Source organism: Oenanthe melanoleuca, chromosome 19 (genome assembly GCF_029582105.1).
Source record: "Oenanthe melanoleuca isolate GR-GAL-2019-014 chromosome 19, OMel1.0, whole genome shotgun sequence".
Taxonomy (NCBI): domain Eukaryota; kingdom Metazoa; phylum Chordata; class Aves; order Passeriformes; family Muscicapidae; genus Oenanthe; species Oenanthe melanoleuca.
In genome coordinates this window covers 2,797,386-2,808,611 of record NC_079352.1, presented here as the reverse complement: position 1 = coordinate 2,808,611, position 11,226 = coordinate 2,797,386, and the positions used below count along the sequence as shown (strand labels likewise).

General features: G+C 43.8%; 1 protein-coding gene across 3 annotated transcripts in view; it reads left to right on the top strand.

Annotated features, from left to right (window-relative positions):
• The first annotated feature begins 2,729 nt into the window (after positions 1-2,729).
• Positions 2,730-11,226, top strand: part of PPM1E (protein phosphatase, Mg2+/Mn2+ dependent 1E) — a 59,061-nt gene continuing 50,564 nt past the window's right edge. For all 3 annotated transcript variants that reach the window (XR_008841905.1, XR_008841904.1, XM_056506952.1), the window contains exon 1: positions 2,730-3,226. Coding sequence is in view for 1 of the 3 variants with exons in the window: in XM_056506952.1 (XP_056362927.1) it covers positions 2,811-3,226 (416 nt within the window). In the remaining 2 variants the exon portion in view is untranslated. The remainder of the gene's footprint in view (positions 3,227-11,226) is intronic.

Below are 11,226 nucleotides of genomic sequence, written 5' to 3'. Positions count from 1 at the left end.
TTTTAAGGCTAAAATGAAACAGATTTCTTCTAAAACAATGCTTAAAATAATCTTTTTTTTTAAACAAAAAGCAACACCATTAAGCTGAAAAGGATACAAACACCTGTGTTTCCTTCTCACATCAAGTGCAAGCCTTACTCTCCAGATGATTTCCAATGGTCTCAGACTCAGAATGTTGAGAACTGTGAGATTATCCCATCCACCTCCCTTCATCCCATAGAACCAACCACCCAACTATAACTCTAAATTTAGCTCCCAGAGTTCCTGAACATTCCAAACATTTCCTAACAGCACCCAGCACACACTCTGAGGGATCAGTGGGTGCTCAGAGCTTCCTTTTCTGGGGGAATTGGGCACCCCAGTGGCCCCACAGAGAGCAGGGCCAGCAGGTTCCTGCTGCCTGGCTCAGCCACACCACCCACAGCCACCGTATGCTCCGTGTTCCAGCTTAATGGGAATGGCTTCCCACCTTTCCCTCTCAGAAACAAATGTCAGCATGGCTTGGAGCCATCAGCTCGCTATTTAATATCACAGCAAAACAATCCCGGCTTGACCAGAGTGCCAAAAGTTGACAAAGTGTCCTGAGAGTGGAGTTCTACTCTATTTCATTTTAATTAGTGTCTTCTGCCACGAGACAAATGATGAAAAGCACATGGGGACTGCCAAGATGAATCAAGGACATCTGGTAACTTTAACATTTCAACATGAAGCAGAGTAGGTATTACTCCCAATACTCTTCTGTGCTGTTTGAAACAATTAAAAATATATATAAAATTAATAAAAATTTTAGAAAAGGCTGCCTAAATCCTTTTGAATCGCTTCTTAGTTTTAATTGCTGTTTGTCATAAAGCATGAAGCTGATCTTGCATCTTGTTGAATCAGCTGTGACTTCCCTATGACATTGTAATAATAGGAATTTTTATAATTCAGATCATATTGCTTTAAGATTATCTGGATTATAGTTTCTTAGAAACTCCAACTGCCTCTGGATTCTGAGTGAAAAACAACCGACCATGAAGTTGAAACTGCTTTGTGATACTTGCATTGATATACATCCTCCCGGGGCTTGTGACTCACTGATGATGCAGAACACACAAACATTAAAAAAAAAAAAAACAAAAAACAAAAAACCAAGATCCAGCAGTGACATCGTCAGCTGCAACTGGGAGCTCTCAGCTCAAAACAAACTGCAATGTTTCTTACCCTTCAATGTTTCTTACCCTTCAATGTCTCTTACCTTGCAAATCCACTTGGCATTCCCTAAATAAATGAGTGTTAAATAGAAAATAAAGAAATGACATAAAGAAAAATATTGCTTAGAAATAACCTTCCAGGACAAGCGATGCGATTTTCTGTCACTGTCAGCTGTGAAAGACTAAGACTAAGTGTGACAATCACATTTTTAACTCTCAGGGCTTTTACATATTCACAAGATTGCAATATGATCAGTCAATGCAGTTGCCGGAAATATTCTAAAATTCGTTTGGCTCTAAAATAATTCACCAAACAGAAGACAGATTTACAGGAGCACCTGACGTGCAGAGGTAATTGCTACAATGCAGAGAACAACAGGTTTCAGCAAGATACTGTCCTTGTTACAATACATAAATATTTGAGGGTCTTTTTGCATATGAGGCTCGCGATTTGGCCATTTTTCAAGGTATATCTGACATTAAGGATGTAGTTCCCTCCCATGTGTACCAGCTATTTTAAATGTGTGGCAATTATACCTGTTCATTATTGGTATTTATGGACCTGATAGCTCTGAAAATAGCTTTTCAGCAGCAATGAATAAAACAAGTCAAAATGCCTTTCACAAATGAAAGACATTTATTAGACAGCAAGAGAATATTCACTACAGTTTGTCTCCCACTGACAGGTTATCTTTTAAGTTTTGGTTGGTGTAGCAACTTCAGCTTCTCACAAGTTCTCCTTTCCCAGAGCATGAAATCAGTAGATATTGTGTAATACGTAACTTATCATAGGGTCATGGAATGGTTTGGGTTGGAAGGGAGCTTAAAGATCATCTATTCTAATTCTTGCCATGGGCAGGGAACTTTCCACTGAACCCGGGTGTCCAGAGCTCCATCCAGGGATGGGGCAGTCACACCTTCCCAGGCAACCTCTGCCGGGGCCTCACCGCCCTCAGAGCGCAGAACTCCTTCCGAGCACCTGAACTAAACCTACCCTCTGCCGTGCTCAGGGCCGGTTCCCCTCACGAAAACCCGCTCGGATGTCACACCCGCTCTCCGAGGCTGCTCCTGGCCCGGGCCGCGGCTCGGCGGGACAGCGGCGTCCCCTCAGGGCAGGGCCCCGCGGCCGCCCCGGCCCCGCGCACCCTCCGGCAGCCGCGGAGGCGCCGGCGGCGGCGGCGGCGGCGGCGGAAGCTCCAGGGAAGCCCCGAAGGAGGCAGGGATTAGGTAACAGGCGATGTGCGCTCAGGTTTCCTCCGGGTTCCTGCGAGGAACCTACGCGTCTGGCTGCCTTCGCATGACTCATCACAGCGGCGCGGCTGCCGCCGCTCCCGCTCCCCCGCCGCTGCCGCGGCCCGAGCCGCCCCCTCGGGCGGCCGCCGGACCCCGCCGGGCGCCCCTCAGCGCCGCGCGCGCTCCCGACGCCCAGGCGCGCTCCCCCCCCCCCTCCCCGCACCCCCCGCGGCGTGCGCGGCCCCGCGGGCCCGGCTCGGGAGCGCGCGCGCAGGCGGCGGGCGGGAGGGAGGAGGAGGCGGCGGCGGCGGCGGCGGCGGCGGGCAGGGAGCTCTCTGCGGGCGCAGTGCTGATCCGCCGGCGGGCGGCCGGGAATGCGAAGCGATGGCCGCGGGCGGCTCGGGCAGCGGCGGCGGCGGCAGCGCGGAGGAGAAGACCTACCGCCGCTTCCTCGAGCTGTTCCTGGGCGAGTTCCGCGGGCCCTTCGGGGCAGAGCCGGAGCCCGAACCCGAGCCGGAGCCCGAGCCGGAGCCGGAGCCGGAGCCGGCGGCCCCCCCTCCCGCTGCCGAAGCCGCGGGCGACGCTGACGAGGAGCCCGGGGCAGAGGGAGAAGCGGGAGCGGCCGCCGAGACGGAGGAAGGAGAAGGCGGCGAGGGCGAAGCCGGCGACCCTCAGCCGCCCGCCCCGCCGCCGCCGCCCCCGCCGCTGCCCTCGCTGCCCCGGCCGCTCTCGGAGTACATCACGGAGGAGGAGGTGGAGGGCGAGTGCCTGGACCTCTGCCTGCAGCAGCTCTACAAGTAGTGAGTGCCGGGCTGAGGGGAGCGGGGCAGGGCGCGGGGCTGAGGGGAGCCCACAGTGTCGGGCTGAGGGGAATTCCCATTGTGGGGCTGAGGGGAACCCCTAGTGTGAGGTCGAGGGGACCCTCCTGTGTGGGGCTGAGGGGAACCTCCATTGTGCTGCTGAAGGGACCCCCGCGTGTGAGGGTGAGGGAACCCACAGTGTGGGGCTGAGGGACTCCTCAATGTGGGGCTGAAGGAGGGAAGCGAGGGCAGGAGGGATCCCTGAGGCAAAAGAGTTCAGGACTTCAGTGGTGCTGAGCATGCCGGGGTCACAGCGTGCCCCTGCCCCAAGGAATCCATCCTCTCCCTCTGCTTCCCCCTGGCCGGGACAGAGGAAGGGAAGAGACAAGGGAGAGCCACGGGCATCCATCTGGAGAGCAGCTTGCTGGGGAGGGAGAGCGGTGGGGGAAATCTCTCACGCTCTGGTGCCAAAGCAAGGAGTGGGGTTTGCCTGTGGTTGATTGTGCTGGGGCTTGAAATTGAAATGTTCTCCCTGTGAGGGCTGGTAAATGGGGAAACCTCTGCCAAGAAGGGGAAAGAAGAAGGGGCAAGGAAAGAGAGGCGGTCCACCCCCTTCACCCATCCAAAAAAACCACCGCACACGGAGAAAACCACACCGTGTATTCACAGACCGGGGAGAAAAGAGGAGTAGAAAACCTTGGGAGAAAGCTATCCATAACCATGGGGATTTTTCTGCCGTCAGCTGGGGAAAGCCGGCTATACTCGGTTCTGTACGGAGGCAGTTTCCAGATCTGTGCTTTCTAAAGGCTGGTGCATAAAGAGGAAACAGATGGGATCTATTCCCAGTGTGGAAAGTCTGTGGACTGAAACCTAAAGATCAGTTACCAGTGCCTTGTATTGTGCTCAGCTCCGGCTTTGAAGGCTCGAAATAGAAACGGTTTTTAGTGGCAATTCTTTAGGAACCTTTTTAAAGTGATGCCACAGGAGGAGACAAATGAAGCTGTGAAAATCTGCACAGCACACCGGGGAGATTTTCTGCCATTGAGCCGGTAATTGTAATGAGAGGTGTTACTCAGTCGCAGAAATAAATAAATAAAGAGAGAAAAGAATCGGGTTTTTACAACTGCATGGTCTGTTTCTATCCAGTTCTCAGCTGCCCTCTGCGTTTGTGGACGATAGGGACAACACAATGATAGCTGCAGAGGACAAAGCTCTCCTATTCACACATGCTCGCCCTGCCACCTTTGGAAAGTCTCTGGAATACAGCAGCACATTCACAGGATGTGGTAGGGAGCAGAGAGGCAAGTCCCTTCTACCTATTTAGGACGTGTTTTGTTGGGTTATTTTTAAACAGGCTTGTGAAATCCAAAGTCACGTTAGTGGGAATAAAGTTTTAGACGTTCAGACTATCTGAAAGTATTATTTGAAGTAAAGCTGTGAAATTATTTTGAACTGGAATTCCTCCCCCACCCCTTCTCTCTTTGCCTGTCCCCATACCCCAGATTCCCCAGTTTCATGGCTGAAATTAATAAGCCAAAAAAAAAAAAAAAGACCTTTTGAGAGGAATCTTTTTATAGAGACAGCTCTTGCCAGGTTGTGGCTCTTAGGGTTTTTTCAGCCTTTAGTATAAATCTTTGGATGGCCACTGAATGAAGCATCCCCTGGCTTTGTTTGTGGTGAAATCAATGCAGGCTTCCTTCTCTAGGCAAAAACCAAGGTCCGCCTCAAAATCAAGGGAGCAGAGGATTATGTTGTAAGAAAATAGTTTCCTAAAGGCTTAAATAAAACATTTAAAAATATTACTAGCCAAATCAAACAACCCCTAAGACAGAGCTAAACTGAAATAGCTTTTTCTTGAATGATGGTGGAATCTGAGGTAAGTGCAAATATGCAAAAGTATTCTTCAGGTAAGGCCCTGTATTTTTAGTTCATTCTCCAGTCACCAGAGAAACTTAAAATGTGACAAGACTATAAAACAGGCAAAAGCAGAATGTTTTCACCCTTTACAGTCAAGGGTTCAACTGGTCAGATGGTTCCAGAGGTGGGAAACTTGATGCATGTGAATAAAGCTGCTCTTGTGCCAAACAGTTATGAAAGCGTTAAAATAAAATTTAAAAAAAACTAAATAAAAACACATGAAAACTCCTGTAAAAGGGAATATTTCCTTGGTTTGTCATTAGCAGGAGAGACTATTCTGAAGGCATGTTTTCTGCAACTATATATTAGTCAAATGAATGGTTTGCATTCTGTGTAGCATGAAGATAAAACCCATTGCTGTGAAAAATCCAACAGCTGTTTTTCAGCTATTTTAAGCACAGAGCTTTAGACCTTTTTGAGGAAAGTAAGACCATTTCAGAAATGAGAACATATTGCTAATCATGACAAAATATAATGTTTTCCTGCCACTGTGTAGATCAGTATCAGGGAGTACTTATTTATGAGATTTTCCTGCTATTTTCCGAAAGACTTATATTCCCCTTTGAGGTTTCCTGTTCCTGGTTTTTTGTTTTGTTTTGTTTTTTTTTTCTAGAGGCAACATATGCTTGGAAAATTAGATTAATGTAATCTTTATATCTGTCTAAATGCCAGAAAATGGGCACAGTGTGACCCTTCTTAGTGACCCTCCACTGAATGAAACCCATCAATAGGAGGTACATTAGATGGAGAAAATAGTCAGAAGGGGATTGCCTTGGAACATTGCCTGATAACCACAAAATGAACTTTCAGGCTACAGCTAGACCATATTATCATGAGAAAAATACATAATTTACAGAGTTTCTATGTAGAAACAAACATACTAAGGCCTTAACATGTTGAATATGAGACCTCCTCACTTGCTCCTGCTGAATCAGACCTGATTTCTGACTCACTCTAAAGGAAGAAGTTACTAACTTGATATAACAAAGTTACATATCATGCTCTGGTCTCTTCCTCTTCCTACTGATACTTTTATTAAACCTGACGCATTTCAAAAGCCAGTTCTTGACCAGACCTTCCAAAACCAAATCAGCAAAGTTGTGCTTGCCAAGAGAGGACACAGCCAGACTCTTACAAGTTGTGTCACCAGGAAGAATGAATTTGTCTTGCTGCTACACTTTCTTTTTTTCCTGTGCAAATGAAATACTTTGAAAAATTCAACTGTATATTCTACTTGCTTCTCTTTTTTTTCTTTTTTTGCCCCAAGCTTTGATGAGAATAGATATAGTTGGTACCATTTCTAGGTTCAGGTTTCTTTTCAGTGATTTTGGAGGTACAACATTTTTGCTTTCAAATGTTATTAAGGGATTCAAATTTAATTCAAACAAGCTTAGAAAGTAGCCCTGCTTCTCCAGTGTTGAGTTTACAGAAGATGGTAAGTAAAATCAAACTAAAATTTATTGTTACGTCATTGTAGCTGCTTAACTGAGTCCCTGATGACAACATGGTTGTTTTAAGGATTGCAAAACCTTGCTTTCATTTGGAACATGAAAAGAAAAACTTCTAAGCACTCTCCTTTTACATTTCTTCACAGAATACTGTGCAACATTCACAGAAAACTTAGATTCCAATAAAATGCAGTAGCTGAAGTGAGTTCTTTTAACTGATCCTTTCTCTTCAAGAAAGAAAATATTTTTTGCTTACGAATTTCCCACAAAAAAAATCAAAAAAGGCAATGTAGGCTCACTCTTTTAACACTGGACAGTAAATGAGAATGGAGGTTTTACTCCTCAACTTGCAATGTTAAGCTAAAGAAAACCTTCTCGTGGTAATTTTCCATGAGCAGAAATCATTTTCAAAATAAAATAAGCTGTTGGAAACTGTTCTTTCTGCTATCTCCCTCTCTGTCGAGTGGAGAGGTGGAATTCTCTCCCTTTAAATAACAGATATACATGTTTTTAACTTGCTCTCTAAACCCCTGTCACATGAAAGCTGGCATTGTTGTCACTTCAAATTGGAATTCATATATGATGCTGGATGGGCTTTCTTAGCATCATATTAAATAGGCTGTGATGTTTTACTACTTCATAATTTGTCTTTTATAATCAATTCTATTGATTGCAATCTCAAAGCCCTTTTAAGAAATATAATTAACTACTTGCCATGTCTAATATTAATCACAAGGAGCAACAAAAAAGTCATTGCATCCTTTTTAACATGGTGCTTTTTTCATCATCTTCTGTGAGTTTTTACAATAGAAATGATAATGTTGTGCCCACAATGAATGACAGGAGGAGATACTGGCTGCACCTGGCTGGGCCATTTTCTATGCTTAATGAGATTGGATAGAGAACATTCAATTAGGGAATTTTTAGACTCCATATTAGGAATATTTAGTCTAATCTAGGTTTGGGTTAGATATCAGGAAAGAATTGTTCCCTGGGAGGGTGGGGAGGCACAGGTTGCTCAGAGAAGCTATGGCTGCCCCTGGATCCCTGGAAGTGCCCAAGTCCAAGCTGGAGCAATCTGGGACAGTGGGAAGTGTCCTTCCCCTGGCAGGGGTGGCACTGGGTGATCTTAAAGGTCCCCTCCAACCCAGACCAGTCTGGGATTTCCCACCCCGGGGCTGTAGCTGTGTAAAAGTCTCACAGGAGCCCCTCCAGGATTAGGAATCCCTGCCAGGGGTGGTTGTTGAGCTGGGTATGGCTGAGGATGCTGACATCACACCCAAGGGATTTTGGTGCTAGAATTCCTGGTGTTTCTCTGAAGAAATCCTAAATCATCCCACAGGAGAATGTGCAGAAAGTCAGGAGCTTCAGTATTGCTGGTAGTGCCTTGTCACTCTTGTAAAGATCCCATGTTTGGGTGCTGATGATGTCACAGCACAAACATTTCATCCCCTTTAGCCTAGAAATCACTATCATCTACAAATAGGTGGTGTTTAGAAAGAAACATTTCCCAAACACAACTAATTCTCTATACATTGAGGGGTTCTTGTTGTTTCTAAGGCATATTCAGCTCATCCTCCCACACTTTTAAAAATACTGAAGGAAATCAAATATTTTGATACTCATTTAAAAAAAAGCAATATCAGCTCAAATGAGCTATCTAAATTGCAGATTTACATTTTGTAGTGGTTAACATATAAGGTGACATTTCAAAACTTCCTATTTTATGATTAAAAGGATGCTGAATTTTTCAAGCACGAGGGTGACTGTGCTTGGAAGTTGCTTTATATAGCATTTAAAAAATCATTCTTAGTGAACAGATTATGGAAATATATTCATTCCAGTGCTTTTATTTCAATGAACATTGCTGGTAGTATAACACATTAAAGGGAATTAATGCTGTTAGGAGCTTTTCACACCAAGATTTTTTTTTTTGACCCAAGAGCAATTTGCACAGATCCTGCTCCTCCTAAGTGAGGCTGTTTGCTTTTCAGTACAAACTGACTGAAGAATTAGATCTGTGCTAACACTTTTTTTTTTGGACCTTATACAACCACTCTTGAAACTAAAATCTTATTGGCCATTGTATGGAACTACTTTTGGCTCTGCCTTTTGATGTGATGAGCTTCATTCCTCTAGAGAGTTTATTTGGTAATTCTTTAACATTTTTATCCTTAAAATCCCTCACTGTAATTGCCTTCAACAGTGGCAGAGTATTTCTCCACCTGTTATTTGATGAACTCAGCCATGAGTTCTCAATTCTTTTCATAGAAGGTTAAACTCAGTTTGCTTTGGATTCTGTGAGCAGAAGTTTCAGTGCCTTGGCTGCTGTGCCAGTGATGTTTGCTCTCATTCATTTTTGTTGTCTGGCTAAATTGCTTACATGATCACATTAAAAGCAAAAGCAACAGGGCATGCAGTATACAGATAATGAGAATACTATTTATTACTTGATTTGATACTCTGAAATATTCTCTGGCTGTTCCACACCATTTTCTTTCTTCCCATTGTTTGGTGCCTGCTCTTTTTTGGTTTGTTTTTTCCTCACTGTCTAGGAAAGACATGTGAGAAATGAGATGGAATGGAGTTAGCAGTTTAAAACATTAGATGTTCTTTGAAGCATGCTGCAAGACTGTCTTATGCAATGCAATCATAATTATGTAATGCAAATTATTATAAAAATAAATGTATCCTGGACAATAGTGTGTGTGACATGTTAGGAACCCATGACACTGCTAAATGCTACAAGTTGTACTTTAGGGCCTTCTGTTTGGCTTGGCTGAAATCTCAATTACTAACCAAATATTCCAGATTTTTGTTGTTATAACACACCAGTGATTAGATAAAATGATTGCAGACTGTGGACTTGTTTTACAGAAACATTTCTGCCATGCCTTTGTACTTCATTAAGAAGAAACAACATTACCCGCCTTTAATAAGACATTTTATAAAGAAGTAATCATCAGAGCCATAAATTAGGAGTGCGTGGGAAATAGCTGCCCTTGGGTACTTCTATAATTAATACAGAAGTTAAACAAGTTAACCAGATTGCAGGATTACCTCAGTTTATGTTTGTATTGGATGGAAAACAGCTGAGGGCAAGGAATGATTGAGTAACTGAGGCAGCATTTGAAGCTGTGCTGCTGCTCCCAGCTCTGAACTCTCTGTGCACTCCCAAGCTGGATGGGTTTGGTGGCAGAGCAGGATTACAAAGTGGGCTGCTGAACTTTGATCATGGGAAAATGGGTTTGGATGCACACAAACCTGAAGTGGGAAACTGTAATTACAAGAAAAGGAATATTTGATTAATTGGGTAAAAGTGTGAGCAGCTCCTTATTTTTCTCACAGGATAGGATTTTGAAGCTATTTTTGTGGCCTTTGATGATCCAGTAAAGCCTGGTAAATTGTACCTAACAAATTTTCAACTTCAGTTTCTTCTGCTTTTCATTTACAGTAAAGAACTTGAGTACTTTCTCTCATTTGAGAATATGATTTTTTCATAGGCTCTGTACTTCCACACGGTGTAACTAAAAATAGAAGCAGCATGTAAAAATAGGCCTTTAGCACTTTAACTTGTTGGCACTATCTCCAGGGCTGTTCCTTTCACCTCAGGCTATGACCTTCTTACTGAGGTTCAGAGAGCTGGAATGAAGGTGGTGAGTTGTTCCTCCTTAGTGTTACAAACACAGTGCTCTGCATGTTAGATTCATTAACTGCCACAGTGATCCTGTGCCTTTCCTCACTCCAAGTTCTGCAAGGCTGAAACCCCCATGCTCTAGCTGAGAATTCAACAGATTTTTTGTTGTCTTCTTTTCTCAACAAAATAAATATTAAAAATAAAACGTTTGTTTTGTGAGCTTGTAATATCACCTGAAAACCCAGGGAAACATTCAGTGCCTGTAGGAACCTCTGGGCCCAACAGTGATAATTTATCTAAAATTCAAACCTGAATAAAAAATTGGAATTTGGTAAGTTATAAACTAAACTATAAAGACTTACACACAGCATGATATATATTTTAAACTAAAGCTTTTCTGAGCTTTTCCTATAAGTGCTGTCATTCTGTTGTCATCTCATTGCTGTGTTTGAGGAAAATGATTGAATTAATGTATTTATTTATAAAGCTCCCTGTCTAAAATGAGTTTATGCACTCAGCTCTCTTATTGCCACTTCCTTCTGAAAAGCTGAGTAAAAACCTAAATATTTGGTAATGAGAAGTAAGAAATTCAATATTTCTGGGGATTAGAGGGGCAGGTCTGTTTGGGACAGGTGCACTTTGTGCTTGCAGAGCATGGGGGTGTTGGGTTGGTCTTAGTTCTGCTTTCTCACTGGAGTTTGCTCCCCAGAGAGTGAGGGATCTACCTGGTGTGACATGAACTTAACCTCTCCTCTGCTTGGCACTCCAAAAAGTTCAAATTTTAAAATATCCAAAGTATCAGATTCTATAAGAAAATTAATTGATCCTGACCTGAAGTGAATTGTTGGTGAAAGTGCCCCCAGCATTGATAAAACAGAAGTGCGAGCTTTTAACCTTTTACCTCAGTGGTACAAACTGTGTAAATCAATGGAAATAATTGTCTTCTATATAAACACAGAGTGAGAGTCATCACTGTGTAAAACTGGAGCCATTCCCTC